Source organism: Beta vulgaris, chromosome 3 (genome assembly GCF_026745355.1).
Source record: "Beta vulgaris subsp. vulgaris cultivar EL10 chromosome 3, EL10.2, whole genome shotgun sequence".
Taxonomy (NCBI): domain Eukaryota; kingdom Viridiplantae; phylum Streptophyta; class Magnoliopsida; order Caryophyllales; family Amaranthaceae; genus Beta; species Beta vulgaris.
In genome coordinates, this window is record NC_079204.1 from 22,462,331 (window position 1) to 22,486,383 (window position 24,053).

At 37.3% G+C, this 24,053-nt stretch overlaps 4 protein-coding genes across 5 annotated transcripts; 2 read left to right on the plus strand and 2 right to left on the minus strand.

Moving 5' to 3' along the window:
* Positions 1 to 1,800: 1,800 nt before the first annotated feature.
* LOC104884279 (uncharacterized) lies at positions 1,801 to 2,568 on the minus strand. The gene has a single exon (XM_010668902.1). The coding sequence runs from the start codon at positions 2,566 to 2,568 to the stop codon at positions 1,801 to 1,803; it is 768 nt and encodes a 255-aa protein (XP_010667204.1).
* A 5,016-nt stretch (positions 2,569 to 7,584) lies between these two features.
* Positions 7,585 to 12,343, minus strand: LOC104884273 (uncharacterized). 2 transcript variants are annotated; one of them, XM_010668896.4, is made up of 3 exons: positions 12,007 to 12,343; positions 11,281 to 11,377; positions 7,585 to 9,360 (listed from the first exon to the last, which is right to left on the minus strand). In XM_010668896.4, exon 3 carries the CDS (start codon positions 9,320 to 9,322, stop codon positions 7,778 to 7,780), a length of 1,545 nt encoding a protein of 514 aa, XP_010667198.1. In that variant the 5' UTR covers positions 9,323 to 9,360; positions 11,281 to 11,377; positions 12,007 to 12,343; the 3' UTR covers positions 7,585 to 7,777. The 2 variants fall into 2 exon arrangements, with proteins under 2 accessions (XP_010667198.1, XP_010667197.1); XM_010668895.4 differs by having other exon boundaries at positions 11,281 to 11,388.
* Positions 12,344 to 17,464: 5,121 nt separating this feature from the next.
* LOC130590777 (uncharacterized) lies at positions 17,465 to 18,598 on the plus strand. Its single transcript, XM_057393327.1, has 2 exons — positions 17,465 to 17,920; positions 18,122 to 18,598. The coding sequence occupies exons 1-2, from the start codon at positions 17,465 to 17,467 to the stop codon at positions 18,596 to 18,598; spliced, it is 933 nt and encodes a 310-aa protein (XP_057249310.1).
* Positions 18,599 to 20,778: 2,180 nt separating this feature from the next.
* On the plus strand, positions 20,779 to 23,441 carry LOC130590778 (uncharacterized). Its single transcript, XM_057393328.1, has 2 exons — positions 20,779 to 21,399; positions 23,400 to 23,441. Exons 1-2 carry the CDS (start codon positions 20,779 to 20,781, stop codon positions 23,439 to 23,441), a joined length of 663 nt encoding a protein of 220 aa, XP_057249311.1.
* Positions 23,442 to 24,053: the final 612 nt, after the last annotated feature.

The following is a 24,053-nucleotide window of genomic DNA, read 5'->3' on the forward strand; positions in this document are numbered from 1 at the left end:
TAAAAACAAAAGCAAAGTGCAATTTTATGTTTATAAAAGAACCTAAAAAACATGCAAAGGTTTCTAGGTTGGTCACTCTATTCAATTTTAATGTCCCAATTTGAATAAGTGAATACAAGATCCTATTAACATGCAACACTAAGCAGATGGAGGCCTTATCTTAGATCAAAGTTACATTCTCAAGGTAAGTGAACTCTTTTCCTAATTATAACATCTTATGATTCTTGTTTAGATTGGAAAACATCACATGCTTAACTCTCTCTTGCTTCAAAATCCAAAATGCTTTTGATAATTTTGTTAAGGATAACCAAACTAAGTAGTAAAATTCGCAATTTCAACTTATCTCCCAAAATTAATGATAATACCCTACGGAGACATGACCTATTACTGTAGGTGGGCATGGGCCGGGCCAGCACGCGGGTCCTCCCGGCACGAGCTCGCTCGAGGCGCGACCCGACTCATTGTCCACTACGTGGGTCGCGGGCCTGTCACGGTCAAGAAATTTTATTTCAGGCCCGCACCGGCACGAGCCCGCCTAGATGGCCCGTGCTCCTTTTCTTTGTTTTTTAGCCTAAAACTGTCAAAAATCCAAAAAAACAACTTAAAACACAAGCCAGCCAGCAGGAGGCACGAACCCGAGCGCAGGCCCATGGACAAAATCTGGAAATTTCAGGCCCGACCCGCCATTTCCCCAAGCCCGCGGGCCGAGCCCGTGAACAGACCCGACCCATGCCCAGGTCTACCTATTACTATTAATTAAGGGTTAATAAATAATTTATGTTTGGAAGAGCTAACCGTAATATTTGTAGGACCTAAGTTTATTATGTTGTTTTGAATTAGTGAACTCTGGCGCATTGATAACCAACATACAATAAACTTATAAGCATTTTAAATAATAATAATAAAATGAAAAATTAAATATGAGCTAATATGGCCCCTATCCTAATAATTAAGCATCTTGATTGGGCACCTCCTTGGACTCTTTATGGATCTCCATCCACCTTAGTCATAGGCCTTCTCTTCTTGGGCTTGTCTTTGAATTAGATAAATATCAAAATAATTTGAATAATTTCTAAATTAAATAAATTACAAAAATAGTTAACGATACGCAAATCTTATTTAAATTACAAGAATACATCACGATTCGTAGAGCGTATTTTCTAGCTTAAATTTGGGCCATACTAGTTATTCATAGCAATTATATCAAATATAAAATGCCACATTATAATATAACATATTATACTTACCAATAATCAAAGTATCAAATATTCTTAATTAAAGCAAGAGGATAGAATATTTAACCTAGTAAACCTAACTACCTAAAGATTTTATCCTAGTAAATCTAGCCTACTAATTTTAATTAGATTAAAGAATCAAATTATGGAATTATTTTAGACCTAGTCAAATATAATTTAACTGGAAGTTTGCTTAATATTCTGAAAATCTGTTTTTATAATTTACCAATTTTTTTTTTTTTTTTGTGTGAAATAACGTTGCTGGGCAGCAACAAAACATGGCTACCGAGCTACGCTGCTGCTGCCGCTTGCCGAGTGCCCGCCCCAGCGACCACCTAGAGCAGCCACCATGGCCCTCTTGTCGGTGGTTGCGCCACCCAGTCGTGGCTACTCCTCCTCCCCTCTTTAATTTTTCGATTTTTTCACCATATACCCATGACAGTTTTTGTGCACCATATACCCTTTCAATTTTCCGAATTCACCATATACCCCCCCCCCCCTTTCAAAAAATACATCCACTCACCCTTTTGAATGATGGTGTTAGACTTCTGTTGATGATTAGGCCCTAATCCTCCCCAACCCTAATTGACCTATCCTCTTTGTTGACGGAAGTCTGGATAGGATTTGGCTTCGGCAGGGGGTACTTTTCTTTGATGTCCAAGTAGATCTCTCTCCGGTTCAAATTATACCGGGGTTCGTGCCTGTTGTCCTCCAATCGAGGATTTTTGTCTTTCTCTTTTTGAGGGACATCCCTTGGGTTATCCGTTCGAGGAGTGTATTCATGCTTTCTTTTTCTGGAAATGGGCTCCTCATGCGTTTTGCAGATATCGGAGGCTTGAATGAACTTCTGGGCAAGGTTCCTAGCTTCTGAGAATGATGAGGTTTCACTTTCTGCGAGCTTCAGCTTGAATCTGCTCGAAGGGTACAACCCGGACATGAGAGTGGGGAACGCGACACTGTCCTGGAGATCGGAGACCTTTAGTGACTCCTCGTTGAACCTTTTGATATAATAGGCTAAGTCCTCTTCTCTCCGCTGTCTAATTGACATGAGGTGAATACTAGTCTTTCGATATCTTCTACCGGCGATGAAGTTCTGCTTGAAGGCTATCTCGAGAGCTGCGAAGCTCGATATACTTCCGGAGGGGAGCTCCGTGAACCAGGTTAAGGTCAACCCCTTCAAAGTAGTTGGGAAAAACTTACACCATGCCGCTTCGCTGCTAGTCTGCACACTCATATGTGCCTTAAATGCTGCCAGGTGATCGATGGGGTTTGTAGTCCCATCATAATGGTCGATGGAAGGAACCTTGACCTTTCGGGGGGTGAGAGCTCTCATGATACTCTCCCCGAAGGGAGTCACGAACCCTAGATTGCCCATCTGAGCCTCTGACTCACGGCTGGACTCAGAGCTATAAGACGCTCGTTCTCGATGCCCCCAACGATGTTGAGTCTCCCTTTGTATTCGAGGCTCCCTCTGCTCCTGAGGCTTCCTCTGCTCTCGAGGTTCCCTCTGTTCCCGGTTAGGGCTGGGAGGGGTATTCCTTGCCTTGGATTGTGCTTGTTTTTCGTTCAAGACTTCGCGAGCGTCACGATTGCCAATCTTCAGATGGCGCTCGTTGATCACATGTCTCGCGTCCCCCTTGCTAGGGGCGACCCGAGCTGTCCTTCGAGGTACTCGCGGTGAATTCGGCGGGTCGAAGGCTATGACCTGGGTTGATCGAGGTTCCTTGCTCGATTGTGATCAATGACCAGTCAAGGCATGGGAGGCATAGGGGGTCTATTCGAGGTCCCTTCTCCTGCCTGGAAGTTCAATATTAAGGCTCGGAGGCCGCGCTCAAAGTTGTCGCTAAGACGGTCGGTTAGCTGCTGAAGATCTTGTTGAGTGACCGGATTAGGACTGGTCTGCTCATATCGAGGGGGCCCCACTGGGTTTGAGTTGTCCTAGCTCGAGGTGCCCCGAGGTTGATTGCACTTGTAGCCTCTCGAGGATGAACCTCTTTGAGGACGTGCTGGTGTGGCGGGATGAGAGGACAGCGGCCTGCCGGGGGTTCTCCGCTGTCTCGTCAGCCACCTCATGGGATGGTGCCCTCAAGTGATGGCCATGACTTTTAGTTCGATCTCCTCACAGACGGCGCCAACCTGTTTCGGGTAAAAACTTGTATTATGCGGGATGGATCGAGATTAGGGTTAATAAGGGCCGGATGCTCGAAGATTGCGGGGAGACCTGCACAGGACGAAAGTTAGACTACCCTGGGGGTGGATCCGGGATCGCCCCTCCGACGATCAAGTCAGTTGATATGTATTAATTGGGATTTGTGAAGTAGTTTGTCTAGAAGTTCTTACCTCAATGAATGGGGATCTGTTCCATATTTATAGGTGTTGAAATGTGTGAAGAATGTCCCTGCCATGCTGGCACAAGATTTGAGATGGGTGGGTCCCACTGGAGGATTGCCACGCTGGCGGAGAGCTTTGGACCATGTAGTGGCCCACTGAGGATTATTGGTCCCAAACACATATAATTTTCAAAATTAACATAAATCTCCATTTTAATTAATTTTACGGTTATTCACATAATTTATTCTCTAATTCATATAAAATTCTTTTCATATGAATTTATTTTCATACATAAATAATTTTTAAATATGAAAATTTGATTAATAATATGAATATAATTTTCGAAATTTTCAAAAATTAAAGAGCTAAAATTAAGTTTTAAATTCGAAAATTTGGGTTTAAAATTTTTAAAACTTCGGCCAACTTTTAATTTATTTTCGAATTTCAAAAAAAAAATTAGGTCGAAAATATTAAAAATATTTTTCCGCCACTAATTAAATTTTCGAATTTCGAAAATCTTTAGGTCAAAATTTAAAAAAACGACTATTACTTTTCAAAATTAAGCAAATTAAATCTCTATTTAATTAATCCAATTAAATAATCCAATCCCTTATTCAATTCCTCCCCTTAATCAAATTAAAATTACGGTTTTTTCACCAGGTACCCCTGTGGTTTTTCAAAATTCATGGAGTACCCCTGGTTTTAAAAAAATGCACAAGGTACCCTTATTATTTAAGTTAAATGCACAAATACCTTAATGACTAACGGTGTCAAGTTTTCGTTAGTCATTAGGGTTAATTAACTCCTCTAATCCTAATTAAACCCTAATTAAGCCTTAATTAACTAACTAAACCCTAACTCCATAACTTGAAACCCTAACCCCAACCACCACCACCACCAACCCCTTCCTCTCTCCCCTAACCACCACCCCTCCAACAACCCCAGCCCCCACCCAGCCCCTCCCCTCGCCGGCAACCCCTCTCGTCGCGGAACCACCTCCTCTCGCGCCGCCTTGCCGGCAACCCCCTGCAGCAGGCCTCCTTCCCCCTTGATTTCCCCAACCACCGCCACCCCAACCCCACGCCACCCCAACCCACGACCCACCCACGCCCCCCCACCCCCGACAACGTACCCCTCCCTTGCAGCAACCACCACCATTCTTGATTTCAAAACCTGTTTTCAAAAATTAATTTCGAAAATCAATTTCAAAAACAATTTCGAAATCATTTTCGAAAATCAACTTCGAAAACATTTTCGAAAATCAATTTCGAAAACATTTTCGAAAATCAATTTCGAAAACATTTTCGAAATCAAGAACCATTTTGAAAAGGTTTTTGAAATGGTTTTCGAAAACCTTTTGCGAAAATTTGCGAAAACCTTTTGAAATCATTTTCGAAATTAGTTTTGAAATCAAGAAAATCAATGAAGAAGGAGAGAGAAATTAAGAACATTTGCAGGGGTGGGGGTGAGGGAAATCGACGGGAATGGGGGAGGGGATAGGGCTGCGAGGGATGGGGAGGGTGGTGCCGTGGGGTGTGGAGGGGAGGGGTGATGCGAGGGGGTGGGGGGAAGGGCGGCTGCTGCGAAGGGTGGGTAAAGGAGGGAGGGGTGTTGCAGGTGGTGGTGAGTGGGTGGGGGAGGGCTGGGGAAGTAGAAGGGGGATGTAGTGGGTGGGTGGTAGTTAGGGTTAGGGTTTAGGTTGGGGGTGGGTGTGGAGGTGTTAGGGTTAGAAGGCTTTATTAGAGTTAGAGGGCTAATTAGGGTCAATGACTAACGGAAACTTAACGCCGTTAGTCATTAAGGGCATTTGGTGCATTTTATTGAAACAATAAGGGTACCTTGTGCATTAGTTTAAAGTTAGGGGTACCCCATGAATTTTGTTAAAGTACAGGGGTACCTGGTGAAAAAACCGTTAAAATTATCCATGAACACATCAAAAGAAATCTAACTATACTGACCACAAAAACTACATGCAAGAGGCCAAAACTGGTACCACTGAAAAGTTGTTATTTTTTTTTTGTTTTGTGAAAATGAAATTATATTTACAACTTGTAAAATTAATTTAGTGATCTAATTAAATTAAACATAAATTCCTTTATGCCTAATTCAGAAAATTAATTTAAATCTCCATTTTAATTAATTTTAGGACTATTCATGTAAATTAACCTTCAATATATAAAAAAACTCCTTTTATATGAATTAATTTTTCATACATAAAAAATTTTAAATATGAAAAATCAGATTAATTATATGGATATAATTTTCGAAATTAACATAAAATCTCCATTTTAATTAATTTTAGGGTTATTCACATAATTTAATCTCTAATTTATATAATTTTTTTTTCATATGAATTAATTTTCATACATAAATAATTTTTAAATCTGAAAATTAGATTAATAATATGAATATAATTTTCGAAATTTTCAAAAATTAGAGAGCTAAAATTATGTTTTAATTTTGAAAATTAGGGTTTTAAATTTTTAAAACTTCGGCCAACCTTTAATTTATTTTCGAATTTCAAAAAAAAAATTAGCTAGAAATTATTCAAAATATTTTTCGGCTACTTAATTTAACGAATTTCGAAAATCTTTAGGTCGAAGTTTAAAAAAATCAGCTATTACTTTCCAAAATTAATCAAATTAAATCTCTATTTAATTAATCCAATCCATAATTCAATTTCTCCCCTTAATCAAATTAAAATTAGCCATGAACACATCAAAAGAAATCTAATGCGTAGACTAAAAAAACTACATGCAAGAAGCTAAAAACTAATACCACTGTAGGATTATAAGTATTATAAGCGAAATTTTATCAATCATATTCATAAGCACTTAAAACAAGATTTCATGCATAGACAATCAAGGATCAAATAATAGTTTAAAAATAACCTTTGATGCGTGAATTTCACAAATCTCGTCAAGATACCAGAGAAAGAACCTCACTGTGATTCATCTACTTCCACCAATCTGGATCAACATTCCACCAAGTCTAGTTGGAAAAAAAGAAAGCCACTTCTTTTTTTGGAGTAAATATTACGTGACTTTGAAAGAGAAAAAAAAGATGAGAGAAAATATTGAGAGATATTGACTTCCTTATTTTCTGATTTTCTCAACTAGTTATAAGAATAATTAGGCCAGGAAACTTAGGCTAGGAAACCCTCCCCCCTTTTCTCCTCTTTGGCCGATCACCCTAAAGTCTCTTGTGGACTCTAGGTCTTTCTTTTGTTGATCCAAATTGACTAAAGTGTGGCCTTGTAGGATTCATTTAAGCGGACTTTGGGTTTATTATTTACTAACCTAATATTATATAGCATTCTCTAACAAGACGTACAGACGACTCAATTAAATAAACTTATTATTTCCATAATATGATCCATATTATATTTAGTAATTGCATTAGAGTCAAGGACATAATTCCTTCATAATTAACCGGGAAAGAAGTGTTTTCAGTGACTGTTGTTATTCCCAAGGGTAGTTTATACGCTGGTTTCCAAGTTGTAATAATGAACACCAACAATACAGTGAAGGAGTGAGGACTTCGTATTTGATAGCAGCTACGCATTATGCAGGCAGAAGTAGGGTAATGAAAGCATAAATCACATATATTCTGCTTGCCTCCGTCCTGCTGGAGTCTGGGATAGGTCACTAATCTGTTTCGGACCTCTAGAGAGGTCCGAAGAGTTACGATGGCTGAAGAAGGCAGGTTTTCTCATATGAGCAAAAAGCCAGCTGTTGAAGTGTGCTGGCATGCCTATCATGTACACGGTGTCAAATAACCAGAGATTTGGTTATATATTGAAGAGGGAGAAGTTATTGTTTTTACTCTATTAGTAAACTCATAGGGCACAGTTAAATATTGCAGAAGAACCTGAAATCGTGTAACAAAGCAGTTAAAGACCCCCATTGTGCATACTCTTCATTACATCTTTTTTCTCAGCAGATGGCTTACAATAGAACAGAAATTTTTAAGCACAACTAGGGTGGTGGGGTTCAACATAACTACATTAGACATGTAGTTGAACAATATTTCAAACTTACCTACATTTACTGCAAAGTTGAGACCATTGTTTCTACATGATCAAACAATACTTAATACAACCAGTACCACAACCTAACATTTTAATGGAGGGGAGAAAAGATAATACTAACCTAAACTTACAGATTTTTAATGGGAGCTGGAAAAGATTACTCGCAAACTTATCTGAACATTCATTCAGTCGCAGCATCTTCATTGTTCTGAATCTCATTTCTGATTTCAGGCAGCATGCCCAAATCTTTCCTAGATTCTCTCTCCTCCTGTATAAGGGTAGTAGTATCAGAAGCATCGATTGGGTCATGCTGAATTTCATCTGTACCCTCAGAAGAGTGAGCCTCCGAACTTTTATCTAAGCCAGATTCACTGTTTTCCTGTTTCTCACCCTGGCTCTCTTTGCCTACCAAAATATCTTTTGCAGCTTCTATGGCATCACGATCATTTGTATCATGAGATGAAGCTAATGATGGATCGTGGGAAGTTAAGGACTCTCCAGCATTGGTATTTACATTATTCCCTTTATTGCCATTTTCTGTAGCTTCCTGTTGGTTCTTGTCATTTGTAGCTAGTTCAAGCTTAACAGTGTGTTCCAATACATTGCCAGGCAAGTTTGGTTCTTTATCACCAAACACTTCAACTGTGCCATTTTGGGGAAAATTGGTGGAAGCAAGTGCTGCTTGTGTTTCATTAGAAGACAAAGTAGCAGAATGTTCTCCACCAACAGTTGAATCAGTAGTGATTTCAGGCAATTCTGAGTTCTGAAGTGAGTTCTCATCAGGCTTTGTCAAGTTGACCTCCTTTTGCTTTTGTTCACTAATTATGATATTAGAAGTTGCTCTGTCAACATCTTCTCTTGGTTGTACCTCGGGTTTGATCAACTCATCAGCATTACCAGAGGTTTTGGTTTCATTCTCCTGTCCAAAGTTGACCTTTCCCCACATTCCATTTCCATGATCCGCAGTGACATTCTCTGTTTCCTGAATAATAGATTGGACATTTTGAGCAACTTCACTGGAAGCATCATCTGCCCTATAAAGCTCTTCTTGGGCCTGACGAGTATTGGTTCTGGACCCAACATGATCTTTATCATCTAATATGACCTCTTGTTCAATACGGTTTTCATTATCTACATCATCATTTTCGTCATGTCTAGTATGACTGTCCTTTCCAGCATCCTCATTCTCTTCATCTTCAGGATGCCCTTCTTCATGAACATCTTCAGAATCTTCATTTTCTATATGTCTTTCTTCAGTGACACCCTCCTTATCTTCCCTCTCTTTGTCTTCATCTTCTCCTTCCTCTTCATGTTCAGATTCAATTTCAACCTTTTCTGGTTCATCTATCTCATCGTCTCCACCTCCTCTTTCATCTTCTTTCTCAACAACTTGGACATCCTCTCTTTCTGATTCATCTTCTTCATGTTTATTTTCTTCCTCGTCACCTTCTTTTTCTTCCTCATCTTCTTCATGCTTTTCACCATCTTTAGCTGACTCTGAGATTCTAGGAAGATCTTTTCTTCCCAAGCGTTGAATTTCACCATCACTTAGGATCTTTCCCACAACCTTTTCATCCTTTGCCTCAAATTGCCTCCTTTTCTCATGAGAATGCTTAACTTGGTAAATTAACCATAAGCAAACAGCCAACAAGACACAGATTTGCAGAATGTGTTTTACTTTAATTCCTTTGGATCTATAGTTTGTACTAGGGGATCGTTTGTACATTGTGATATCCCAGACGATCAGGTGCTATAGAAAACGTCCTATAAAAAAGAAAAAAGAAACGACATGAATTCACAAATATTAAGCACAGCTCACTGCCAGCAAAAAACTAGTTATTGTTGCCACTACAAACCCGACTACAGCTACTACTTTCCAACAATTAGGCTTCATGAGTTTACAATACTGTTAAATTATGCAAAATGTCAACCGCAATGGAGTATACACATCTATAAGCATTAGTTCTCTAGCTAGCCAAATAATATAATACAGATGCCAATTTTATTGGGGGATGTCTTGGTAGCATTTGTCAAATTCCTCCTATAATACTAGATTGAACATTAGTACATTTGCAAGTCTAAGTGGTTGCTCATGGAAATCAAGAAAATTACGCAGACAGCAAAATGCCTTGATGTTGATGTTTTTACTTTCCACAAGGAAATTTTGTCAGATAACTTTTTATGAGAAACTACCTTATAAGTTATATATAAAAAAAAAGCAGCATACTGTTACAGCACCTTTTGATTTCACCACAATACCAGTTGCTTGAATCTGATGGTTTGACCCTAGTTAGCAGCATTGTCCCATTGCATAAGCAGCACATATTATATTTTCTCCTTTTCACTTCCTTTAATTCAGCAGAAACCTTCCCACCCCTCCATTATAGTCCCTCACCTATATTTCGATTACATTTCTCTCTCTCTCTCTCTCGTGTTCTGTTGATACTCTCCAGTCTCTCTCTCGCTGGCTCTCTCTAATCATCTTAATTCTTTTTCTATCCCTTTAATATTTGCTGCTGCTACTGATTCCTTTGCATCTCGTCTAAGTGTATGTCTTATGAGCTATGAGCTAAAAACACAATTTGAAGAATAGACAATAGTGGAAGATCGGAAAGGTAGCTGCTCTGCCTACTACAACAGCAGAGGAGCGCATCTTATGCATTAATGTGACCAGTAACAGTAAAAGGTTTATAAGAAAGAGCAAATTGAGTTCTACCCAGCATTATCAAATCTTAATTAAATAACATTTACAATAGCAACAGTTGACAATAAACACAAACTGTCTTGGGATGCACTTAAAAATAAGGGGATATCAATAAGACATGCAGGCACAATACCCCAACAATACATCCCATGCTGAAATCCATGAGCTTGTAATGTGCCCCCTCCATTCGAAGTAGAAGGCACAGATGCTATTTCCTAAAATAGAAATGGATTCTGTATAAACTTCCCAATGTGCTCCCCAGCTGTTAGAAAGAATTTCTTCTATAAATGAATGTCATATCCTTACTAATGAGGAATGTCATATCCTTAACTGTGGGGAATTTTGACAAAACTCCCAACGGAGAACGTATAATTCTAATCTTACCAGGTCAATTGTTTTTATTCAGGCATTTGAGCACCAACAACTTGCCAAGCCAGTCTCTTAAACAGCCAGAAGATGCAAGATCGTGCATATGAAACCATTGCCCTATTGCCTTTAAGGCTTGGGGATATAGATTATTTAAATCAAACAGCACAAAGTACAAAACCAAAATCAAGATCAACGACCAGATTACAACTATTTCAGGAGGGCAGGATTACTTGATTGACCAATTGAACATTCCGATTTCAAAATGACTCAAGGACTATATTCATCCAATAGACTCGTCGATATGACCATTACCAATTATATAAAAAACACCCAAAGAAAACAAGACGACAATGGCATTATTATAACAAACTAACAAAGAAACCTAAAACGAATGGACATATAAACAACAAACAATTGACAACAAATTTACATTATAAACAACAAACAATTCACCGTAGTGGCTTCAAGGCTCAAGTAATTTTCATTTTCTTTCAAGCTAGAGCTTTATAAATTCTATAGCAATGCCCTTGTAAATTCAACAGTCTATCGACTAATCTCAATTCTAAAACCTTAAACTATCAAAAAAGTAGATAGGAGAAGCAGATGATTACCTGTGAGCGGTGGCGAGACTAACTGAGGACAGATTGAGGACAGTGAAGCGAGAAGGGTTAGACTTGAAAGGCCTAACTCAGCTGCAGCAGTGCAAAACTTGCAGTATGCTAAAAGAAGAGAGAAAAGTCAGTTTTTTTCAGCAACTTTACACTTTCCTCGATTTTTTTTTTGGGAATGGTGGGCCTATTTTAAGCAATCAGAAACCAATAGATTGAACTATTAAACAACTACATACAAATGAAAAGGTCAATTTCTTGCACCAACAATGGAGGCCATTATCTGGCAACTACATCTAATTTAATCCCATATCACAAACTAATGATTCAGCAGTACCATACAAACAAATCTCATCATTACATATACAATCGTATGATTCAACTGAAATTAACCCGAAAAGGGTTTACTAAAACCCCAACATTTCTCATAAAACCACTGCTACATTAAACATTTAAGCAAAAAAAAAAAAAAAGACCCAGCACAAAATTTAAACACCCAATTCCAAATCAACATCAATGACAAAAATTCAAGAGTGAAAATGACAAAATAAACTGAATTTTCAGGTAATAAAACAAAAACCCAGAAATAGAAATTCTAATAATAAACTAAAAACCCCATCTCAGAAACATCAAGATCAAGATATATATTAATATGGGTAAGATTAATAGAGAAAGAAATAATGAAGAACAAGAAGCAATCAAATAAAAAGGAGAGGTGTTTTTGTTTACCTTATGAAGAAACAATTGAGAAATGCTGCAATGAAATCAGACAAAAAGAGAGTGAAGTGAAGAGAAGAGTTGATGAATTGATGTGATATTAAAAGCTTTGATGAGAAAAAAAGAGATTGGAATTGGAGACAGAAGTAGTGTAAGTGACCTTAGAAAAACGTGGACAAATGAGATAGAGAGAGAAAAATGGTGAAAGATGAAGCTTATATTCGATGTATCATGTATCAATGTATGAGATGATAGTGCACAGGTGAGGAGTTGTTTTTTACTCCTGAGTTTCAATGGAGATTGTCGTTCCTTCGTCTTCATGGGCTCCACACCTCCACATTTTTCTTTCTTTATTTGTTGAGTTATGTTAGACTCGTTCAACTTGGGTTATTATGAGCATATGTCAACTAATTAAGTTGGTTAAAGTTATAGGAAGTATATTATTTGTCCTTATAATTATTTTTGTACCAAAAAAATTTGGAAGTCTAGGATCGGGTCAGGGGATAGGTGAGTTGTGGAGTGGTTTAGACTGTTGGATTATGAGAATCTTCTTGAGTGGAGAGATTGTTATTGATGATAATATATAGGGTTACAAAGATAGTCCTAACCGTGTTAGGAAACCTGGCAATAATAGAAAATATTTACATAATAAATATCCTAAACATATAAAGAGAAATATTTACATATATTCTCTATCACACCCCCGCAGTTATAGCGGGAGGAGGTCGTATGCTAAGATCGGATTTGAATTCCAAGAAAAGTTATCGCGACAAGCCTTTGGTGAAGATGTCAGCGAACTGATAACGAGTAGGAACATGAAGCACCCGAATATGACCAAACGCAACCTTTTCCCGAACAAAATGAATGTCCATCTCAACATGTTTGGTGCGTTGGTGCTGAACTGGGTTGCCAAATAGATAAATAGCACTAACATTATCACAATACACAATAGTAGCTTGCCAAAGAGGGCAATGAAGCTCAAATAAAAGATTTTGGAGCCAACATGCTTTAGCAACAACATTAGCAACGCCTCGGTTTTCTGCTTCGGCACTCGAACAAGAAAGAGTAGGTTGATGCTTCGACGACCAAGAGACAAGATCGTCACCTAGAAAACAACAATAACCAGAAGTCGAACGTCGGGTGTCAGGACACCCACCCCAATATGCATCAGTGTAAGTAATAAGTCGAGTAGAAGCAAAAGGATATAAATGAAACCCATGATCAATAGTGACCTGTACATAGCGCAAAATACGCTTCAAACCCTGAAAGTGAGGCTCCTTGGGCCATGCATAAAAAGGCAGACATGCTGTATCGCATAGGAAATATCCAGGCGAGTGAAAGTGAGGTACTGAAGTGCATCTGCTAAGTTGCGGTAGATATCAGGATCTTGTAACACCCCGATAATTCTCTCTTTTTAGGAAATACTTTTATAATATACTTTTATACTTTTATAATATGCCTATATCGGGCAATTTGCACATGTTAGTGCAAAAGAAGTAGATTCTCCGCATAAGAAAAAGTATTCATAAGTAACACAAGTGTTTTAAAACTGGGAAAAGTGCACAAGGGGCACGACTTTTCTTTAAACCTCCGAAATGATGAGTTTAAACCTTTGAAAGCATGTGGGTTTTGTGCTAAGTTTCGGGACAAACTTCTTTTAAGGGGGGGTAGACTGTAATCCCCCATAATTTTAAAAGATTTTATAAATATATATTGTAATATCCCGAAATTCTTAAAACTCCTAAATAATTATTTTCTCCAAACTACAAAATTCATGATTTTATTATTATTTCAAAAATACATTTATTACCTAATATACTTGAATTATTTTATTTGGAAATCTGAATTTCGAAAATAATAATAATATTAAAAAAACAAAATTCTGTTTTGAAGCAAATATCTCACGCAGATTCCAGAATTTCGTCAGTTTATCAAGCAATCTGTCAAATTGATTTCTCAATCAATTATCACCCAAAATTTCCTCTCAATCAATTCTAACCTTCCTCCTTTGTTTCAATCAAATCTTTCCTTCCTTCTTGAATTATTCCTATCTCCCTCTTCTAAGACTATAAATACCGGACTTCTACACCTCATTCAAACACAATTTTCGCTTCAAAAATTCAGTAGGTGAGAAGCCCTTTTTTTTTTAAACACCATGTTCTGTTAAACAAAATCAAAGAAGAAGAAGAAGAAAAAAAAAGGGAGGGGTCGTGTACCGCCGCGGGATGGCCAGCCGACCAGTTCCTGCCTTCTCTCTTTCTTCATCTTTACCTTCTTCTTCATTCTTCTTTCTCTCTCCTCTGGTCTTTGTTTTGGTTCTTCATTTTATGTTTCCTTCGTACGAACTGAACTGGACTCCCAGAACTAGAGGGACCTTCTTTTCTTTCGTAGCTTTGTGTCACTTTACTGTTTTTTTTTCTCTCTTTGTTTCTTTTCCTTTTATTTTCTTTAATCTTACTTTTTGACTTTTTCTTACTAACTGATTCCTTGAATCAGTAAAGTTGTTTAATACAACTTCTTTCTTTCTCTCATTTTTTATATTATCTTTTCTTTCTCTTCATTCTCTAAATTTTGAACAAATATTTTTTTTACTTTTGACAATTAAATTTTGTGAAAACTTTATTATTTCATCCACCTTCAATTCATAAACTTAATAAATTCGGATATTACATAGGTGACTAATTTAGTTCGTTCACTTACTATTGTAGACGGAGATTTTGTAGAAGGAGCTTTCTAGGGGTGACTTTATTATTCGTATCTGTGCTACTCGAGGTAATTTCGATGTTCATCGTACCCTAGTTCCTGTTGCAAAATGGCTATCTGTATGATTATATGATTATGTAGTTATGTATGTAACAAATATTTTATAGACTAACATTATGAATTTCTGAGTTAGTAATCACTATTATAAAAGTATGATTCTCATAATACTATGAATTAGAGTATGTTATTATAACTTGGTAAGAGTATAAATATGTTATAATCATGTGATTTCTTTTGAAACTAAAGTATTAGTATGTGAATATTCTTGTGGCTAACCTTTATGACTGGAGTATGTTTTATGTTAACAAACATGTGGAATTGTATGGTTATCAACTAATTGAGAACTTGTGTTTATTATGACCTTTTAATAAAAACTAAGGAGGGTAATGAAGCCCGAAAGGGTGTTGAACAGGTTGCCCTATATGATGGTATAACTATCTATAGGTTGATTATTATATACGATATGAAACGTTGTCTTCCTTCTATTTGTTGTGATCCAAGTAGAAGGGTGTGCACACTAGGGACTCTTTGATTTTGGCCATGGTATATTGGGGTGACGACCTCTTGTTGAAGTAGGCGGATAATAGGGATTAGTCCCGGCCTACTGGCGTTCACATTTCCCTCTCTTAATTTAAAATTATTGTTTTTGTTTGTGTGAATAAATGTTATGATTATATGACTTGTATTTGGAGTTAGTAATACAAACGTTTGAAAATCCAAACACTAATATTGAATTTGTTGGAGCACTTTATTCTACTTCTAAAATCAAAATTTATTTTAAAAATTATTATTTCTACGGGATGGAGTCGAATTACTCAGTTTTTCTGATTTTTGGGAGTTGTCTCTCTTGTTGTCTTCTTTCTATTACTTTGCAGGTTGGACTTGGTGATGGTATCTCGTGTGAGGAGGCTTAGATAATTCACCTAGACGACCTCATTTAGTTTTTCTATCTTGGAGCTACTATGTTAGATTTTATTTAACTTTGGTTGTAATGATATTTCTATTTTAAGATAATTGGGTTAACTTATCTTTTGTTTGCCTTTCGTTTACTCTTAGAGAGTAAATGGGCGGTAATATCCTCCAAGTTTGAATAAAGGATTTTCTTAAAATTATATTTATTTTACATTAAGCTTATTTAAATTTGGAGGGTGTTACAAAGTGGTATCAGAGCTTAGGTTTAAGATTAACTAGGGATAATTGGGTTAAATGAACTAAATAGGTTAAGTAAATTAAATAAATAAAATTAGGACTAAATGAACTATGTTATGAGAGTGGGTTCGAAAAGGATTATTTATTTTATTAATGTTTTGAAGTACTACTTTTAAGTACTTAATATATGTTTCTTTATGTTTAGATGGCAAGACTTCACCAAACCGCAAGAAAAAGGACAGCGAGGAAAGTCACTGACCCTCTCTCTGCTTCACCTTACTTGATTCGCATGAGATACGGGGAGGATGTTTGTGATTATGTCCATCGTTTGAACTTGGCTATTGAAAGCTACCATTTAATGATTTATATGGAGATTCAGACTTTTGCACTCCTGAAAAGAAAGCATATGTTTTATTGACAACCCTACCCGAGCGAGGACCATTAGGAGCAATCAAAAGAAAATACAATGATGTTTATGTTAATGATACACCTAAGGTTGAGAGGTACACGCATAAAGGATCATGGTTTCTGACTATTGAGTATCTACGAAGGGTCATGATTGATGCTATGGAAGAATACTATTACAATCTCAATGTAAATGGCTCTAGTTCTGATGAAGGAGAAGCTAATAGAAGCCCTAACCCTACCCACCCTCAGTCCGAGATGGAAGATGAAGAGCCTATGGAGGATGATGACCTTTAAGTTGTTCTTTCTTTTATTTTATTACGTGCAATAAGATTTCTTTTTTTTAGAACCAATAGATGTTATGTTGACCAAAGATGTTATGTGGATTGAATGATTGAATAAAGATGTTTACTTTTTCTAAAGTTGTGTTCTATAGCTCAAACTAAATACTTATGTCTCTTATTATACTTTACATCAATAATAAATGGTGGTCACACCATTGTTTTCTCTTTTCTAGGTAGCTTATGCATTTAACGTCTATACTCGTTCCGTTCCGCACAAACAAAAAATGTCTGAGACTCCGAACAAATTCTGCTCGTTGCGAACTCTTGAGCAATTATCCAAAGTTTTGGACTTGTTCTTCAAAACCAACTCAACAACCATGTTGGTGAGGAATCCCAAGCAACCATGGCCAAGAAAATTGCCAATTTGAAACCACCAACCTTCATTGGTCGAGAAGATCCTCTTGTGTTAGAAAACTGGTTGCGCGATATAGAGAAGATATTCACCTCTAATGGAACCCTTGACAACCAAAAGGTTGACCATGCTACCTTTTACCTTCGAGAGGATGCTGATCTTTGGTGGGAAACCCAAGGACCTACCATTCGTATGCAACCTAATTTTGATTGGTCTACTTTTAAGACTGCTATGAGGACCCGATTCTTTCCCGAGCACATTAGGAGGCAAAAATGTAGTGAGTTCACTAGATTCAATCAAGGATCTACTATGAGTGTAGAAGAGTATGCTCGAAATTTCAGAATATGCTAGGTTTTCCCCAATATGGTTCCTGATGAAGCCCAAAAGCCCAGAAATTTGAGGATGGACTTAGTTTTAGAATTCAAAAGAGACTAGGAGTAGTACCTCCCCCACTTTTATGGAGGCTTATGGTAAAGCTTGCAACATGGAGAGAATTTTGAAACGAGAAGAGGAAGTGTTGGGACGAATCAAGAGGAAGGACCAAAGTGGGAACTCTCAAACTCAAGGTTATGAGAAAAAGGCTCGCTATGGAGGAAATAATAGCGGGGTAACCATCAGGGAGGTCGTTATACCAACAATAACAGTTCTCACAACACAATCAAGGTCAAAGGACGAAGGAGACAATAATAAGAAGGTGTTTGTCTGTAAGAAGTGCAATAAGAGTCACCCAGGTTTCACATGTCAGGGCGAGCGAATTGAGTGTTTCCAGTGCGGCGAATCTGGACACAAGGCCAATCAGTGTCCAAATAGGCAACTGACCAAAATAAGGGAAACAACAACAATGAGAATACCAATCAAAACCAATACCAGACCCATAATCGCCCTGCCAATCCTCAAGTTCCAAACACCAATGGTAATCAAGCCACTCCAAATGCTACCCAGAGTAACAACCAGATCAATGGAAATGGTGACGTCCAACTTAGGCAGAATTCACGTCATGAGCAGAACTGAAGCACGACACCAACAGTAACGTCGTGACGGGTACTTTTCTCGTAAACTCTAATCCTGCTTTCCTACTTTTGACTCTGGAGCGTCTCATTCTTTTATTTCTCAGTCCTTTGTGGAAAAGTTTTCTTTAGAACCTTCATCGTCGTGTCTAGCCAACATTGTCATGTCCACCGGGACCACAATCCCATGTAATACCCTTTTTCAAGACATTCCTATTACCATAAGCGGAACTGATCTACCTGCTGATCTGATCTTGTTTTCCCTGAAAGACTTTGATGTTATCTTAGGAATGGACTGGTTGAGTAGATATAAGGCCAAGATTGAGTGTCATAAGCAAAAAGTGTCTCTTAAAGGACTAAAAGGGAATAGGATATCTTACCAAGGGGTTGTCTTTACACCTGGAATCAAGATTATCTCAGCTTTGAACCTTCAAACTTACATTAGGAAAGGCTACACAGTGTACCTATGTCACATGAAAGATATAAGTAAGGAGGATGAGGAGATACCCAACATTCCTGTTGTTTGTGAATTCCCGGATGTATTTCCAGAAGAATTCCAGGAATCCACCAGAGAGAGAAGTTGATTTCAAAATCGACGTAGTTCCTGGAACAGGCCCTATTTCTAAAGCACCATATCGAATGGCCCAGCCGAAACAAGAGAATTAAAAGTGCAATTAGAAGAACTCTTGGAGAAAGGATATATAAGACCAAGTGTCTCACCCTGGGGAGCCCAGTGTTGTTCGTTAGGAAGAAGGATGGGTCTCTAAGATTATGCATTGATTATAGGGAGTTAACAACGTCACTGTCAAGGACAGATACCCACTTCCTAGAATCGAGGATTTATTCGATCAGTTAAAAGGTGCTGCAGTATTCTAAAAATCGACTTGCGTTCAGGATATCATCAGTTAAGAATCGTGAATGAGGATATACCAAAACAGCCTTGCACAAGGTATGGCCATTATGAGTTCACAGTTATGCCATTTGGACTCACTAATGCGCCTGCTGCATTCATGGACCTCATGAATAGGACCTTCAAGCAGTACTTAGATAAGTGCGTGGTCATATTCATCGATGACATTCTGGTCTTCTCAAGAGATAAGGAAGAACATGAGGCCCATTTGAGGATAATTTTGGAGATCCTTCGCCAAGAGAAATTGTATGCCAAATTCTCAAAGTGCGAATTTTGGTTAGAGAAGGTCGCATTTTTAGGCCATGTGATTTCAAAGGACGGAGTTGCTGTTGACCCCTCAAAGATACAAGCAGTGACCGATTGGGCTAGACCCACAAGTGTTACGGAAATTAGAAGTTTCTTGGGTCTTGCAGGGTACTATAGGAGATTCGTTAGAGATTTCTCTAAGGTTGCTCAACCTCTAACCAACCTGATGAAGAAAACCACTAAATTTCATTGGGACGACCAATGTGAGTCAGCATTCCAAGAATTGAAGAAACGACTTACAACAGCACCAGTGTTGACCTTACCCTGTGGAACAGAAGGCTTCGAGGTTCAGTGACGCCTCAAAGCATGGGTTAGGGTGTGTGCTAATGCAACATGGAAAAGTGTAGCGTAGCATCCAGGCAACTGAAACCTTATGAACAAAATTACCCTACTCATGATTTGAGTTAGGAGCATTGTGTTTGCACTCAAAATATGGAGACATTATTTGTATGGAGTCAAGTGCACAATGTACACAGACCATAAGAGTTTAAAATATCTCTACACTCAGAAGGAGTTAAACATGAGACAAAGGCGTTGGCTTGAACTCATCAATGATTATGATCTCGACATTGTCTACCACGAAGGCAAAGCAAACAAAGTCGCAGATGCTCTAAGCAGGAAGAGTAGTCATACTTGAATGTATTGATCTTAGCCGACGAGTTATGCAAGGACTTCCATAAGTTAAACTTAGAGGTGGTTGAACATGGTTATGTAGAAGCTAGATTAAATGCAGTCACTGTCGAGCCTAATCTCTTCGAAGAAATTCAAGCAAAGCAGAGCACAGATGATTGGTTGATTAAGTTGAGGAAGATGAAAGAGGAGGGTCAAGCACCTAAATTTGAGGTAATGCTAAAGGAATAGCAAAGTACAAGGGAAGATGGTGTGTTCCTAATGATGAAACCCTAAAGGACAAGATCTTGAAAGAGGCTCATAATTCCCATTACTCTATACACCCTGGCGGAGACAAACTTATAAAGACCTCAAACAACACTTTTGGTGGCCCAGAATGAAGCGAGAAGTGGCGGAATTCGTAGCCAAATGCTTAACTTGCCAAAAGGTTAAGATCCAGCACATGAAACCTGGTGGAAAGCTACACCTTTATCGGTTCCAGGATGGAAATGGGAATCGATCTCTATGGACTTTGTTATGGGATTGCCAAACACTAAGTCAGGAAAGAATGCCATTTGGGTTATAGTAGATCGTTTGACAAAAACAGAGATTTGTGGCAATGAAGGACACATGGTCAATGCAACAACTAGCAGATGCTTATTTCAAGGAGGTAGTAAGATTGCATGGTGTACCCAAGGATATTGTTTCTGAGGGATTCTCGATTCCTATCCAAATTCTGGCAGAAGCTTCAAGAAGCGTGGGAACCATACTCAAGTTTAGTACAACATTTCATCCAGCTACTGATGGACAAACGGAAAGAACTATTCAGACACTCGAAGACATGTTACGGGCGTGTGTGATGGACTTTGGAGGATCAGGTGAACACTTAGATGTATATAGAATTTCTCATATAATAATAGTTATCACTCAAGTATAAAGATGGCACCTTATGAAGCTTTGTATGGACAAAAATGCCGAAGCCCTATATGCTGGAGTGATGTGACTGAGTCATTGAATTTGGGGCCCGACATGATTGAAGAGACCACCAAAAAGGTGAAACTCATTCAAGAACACATGAAAGCCGCTCAAGATCGCCAAAAATCGTATGCAGATAAAAAAAGGCAAGACTTAGAGTTCGAAATTGGAGAAAAAGCCTTACTCAAGGTCTCCCCAACTAAAGGTGTAATGCGATTTGGGAGAAAAGGGAAGCTAAGCCCTCGATATATTGGCCCTTATGAAGTTTTGGAGCGAATCGGAGAGGTGGCCTATAGGTTAGCATTACCTACGGAATTAGCCAATGTCCATAATATTTTCCATGTGTCTCAACTTCGCAGATATGTTCATGACCCAAACCATATCCTTCAACCAGAAACTGTCGAATTAGATCAAAACCTTACCTTTGAAAACCGACCCATTAAAATCTTAGATACCAAAACGCGAGATACTCGACGCAAAGTTGTGAGGTTAGTTAAGGTATTATGGTCGAATCAGAAAACCGAGGAAGCCACTTGGGAAGCTGAGGATGCCATGAGAAACCGATATCCGGAACTTTTTCCTCAGGTATGGTAAAGTTTCGAGGACGAAACTTCTTAATGAAGGGAAGAGTGTAATACTAACTTTTCGTTTTCTACTTAGAGATCTTAGCGATTTAAGTTCGAGGACGAACTTTGCTTTTTAGGAGGAGTGAATGTAATATCCCGAAATTCTTAAAACTCCTAAATAATTATTTTCTCCAAACTACAAAATTCATGATTTTATTATTATTTCAAAAATACATTTATTACCTAATATACTTGAATTATTTTATTTGGAAATCTAAATTCCGAAAATAATAATAATATTTAAATTTTTTTTTTTGTTTTGAAGCAAATATCTCACACAGATTCCAGAATTTCGTCAGTTTATCAAGCAATCTGTCAAATTGTTCTCAATCAATTTCACCCAAAATTCTCTCAATCAATTCTAACCTTCCTCTTTGTTTCAATCAAATCTTTCCTTCCTTCTTGAATTATTCCTCTCTCCCTCTTCTAAGACTAAAATACCGGATTCTACACCTCATTCAAACACAATTTTCGCTTCAAAAATTCAGTAGGTGAGAAACCCTTTTTACATGTTCTGTTAAACAAAATCAGAGAAGAAGAAAGAAAAAAAAAAGGGAGGGCGTCGTGTACCGCCGCGGATGGCCGGCCGCCCTTCCTCCTTCTCTCTTTCTTCATCTTTCTTCTTCTTCTTTCTTTTTCTCTCTCCTCTGGTCTTGTTTTGGTTCTTCATTTTATGTTTCCTTCGTACAAACTGAACGATCGAACTAAGGACTTCTTTCTCGTAGCTTTGTTCACTTTACTTTTTTTTTTTCTCTTTTGTTTCTTTTCCTTTTATTTTCTTTATTTACTTTTTGTCTTTTTCTTACTAACTGATTCCTTGAATCAGTAAAGTTGTTTAATACAACTTCTTACTTTCTCTCATTATTTATTTTATCTTTTCTTTCTTTTCATTCTCTAAATTTTGAACAAAGATTTTTTTTTTACTTTTGACAATTAAATTTTGTGAAAACTTTATTATTTCATCCACCTTCAATTCATGAACTTAATAAATTCGAATATTACATAGGTGACTAATTTAGTTCGTCACTTACTATTGTAGACGGAGATTTTGTAGAAGGAGCTTTCTAGGGGTGACTTTATTATCGTATCTGCGCTACTCGAGGTAATTTCGATGTTCATCGTACCCTAGTTCCCGTTGCAAAACGGCTATCTGTGTGATTATATGATTATGTGGTTATGTATGTAACAAATATTTTATAGACTAACATTATGAATTTCTGAGTTAGTAATCACTATTATAAAAGTATGGATTCTCATAATACTATGAATTCGGAGTATGTTATTATAACTTGGTAAGAGTATAAATATGTTATAATCATGTGATTCTTTTGAAACTAAAGTATTAGTATGTGAATATTCTTGTGGCAAACCTTTATGACTGAGTATGTTTATGTTAACAAAACATGTGGAATTGTATGGTTATCAACTTGAGAACTTATGTTTATTATGACCTTTTAATAAAAACTAAGGAGGGTAATGAAGCCCGAAAGGGTGTTGAACAGGTTGCCCTATATGATGGTATAACTATCTATAGGTTGATTATTATATATAATACGAAACTGTTGTCTTTCTTCTATTTGTTGTGATCCAAGTAGAAGGGGTGTGCACACTAGGGACTCTATGATTTTGGCCATGGTTATATTGGGGTGACGACCTCTTGTTGAAGTAGGCGGTTAATAGGGATTAGTCCCGGCCTACTGGCGTTCACATTTCCCTCTCTTAATTTAAAATTAGTTTTAAGTTGTGTGTAAACGTTATGATATATGACTTGTATTTGGAGTTAGTAATACAAACGTTGAAAATCCAAACATTATGTTGAATTTGTTGGAGCACTTTATTCTATTTCTAAAATCAAAATTTATTTTTAAAATTATTATTTTTACGGGATGGAGTCGAATTACTCAGTTTTTCTGATTTTTGGGAGTTGTCTCCTTGTTGTCTTCTTTCTATTACTTGCAGGTTGGACTTGTGATGGGATCTCGTGTGAGGAGGCTTAGATAATTCACCTAGACGACCTATTTAGTTTTTTTATTTGGAGTTACTATTTAGATTTTATTTAACTTTGGTTGTAATGATATTCTATTTTAAGATAATTGGGTTAACTTATCTTTTGTTTGCCTTTCGGTTACTCTTAGAGAGTAAATGAGCGATAATATCCTCCAAGTTTGAATAAAGGATTTTCTTAAAATTATATTTATTTGACATTACGCTTATTTAAATTTGGAGGGTGTTACATATATATTTATATTTAAACCCAAATTAGTTTTAAAATGATTTGACTAGTTAAAATGGTTGACTATTTTAAAAGTCAGATGAAATTATTTTCATGATATAGTAAAGTTGAAAATATTTTAATTAAGCATGCTTTGATAAAAAGTTTTAAATATTAATTTATATTGAAAAAGAAGTCTAATGGAATTGAGAAAACTAAAAATCCTAAAAGGATAAAAAGGAAAAGAGTCCTAGTGATGATTAACGTCTCAAATTAATTATCATGTTCATCATCAATTTTCATTAAACTTTATCTCTTTTCCTAAGCCCCAAAAAAAGCTTTTTATACTTCCTCCGTTTCTTTTTAGATGTTACACTTTCTATTTTAGGAAGTTTTAAATT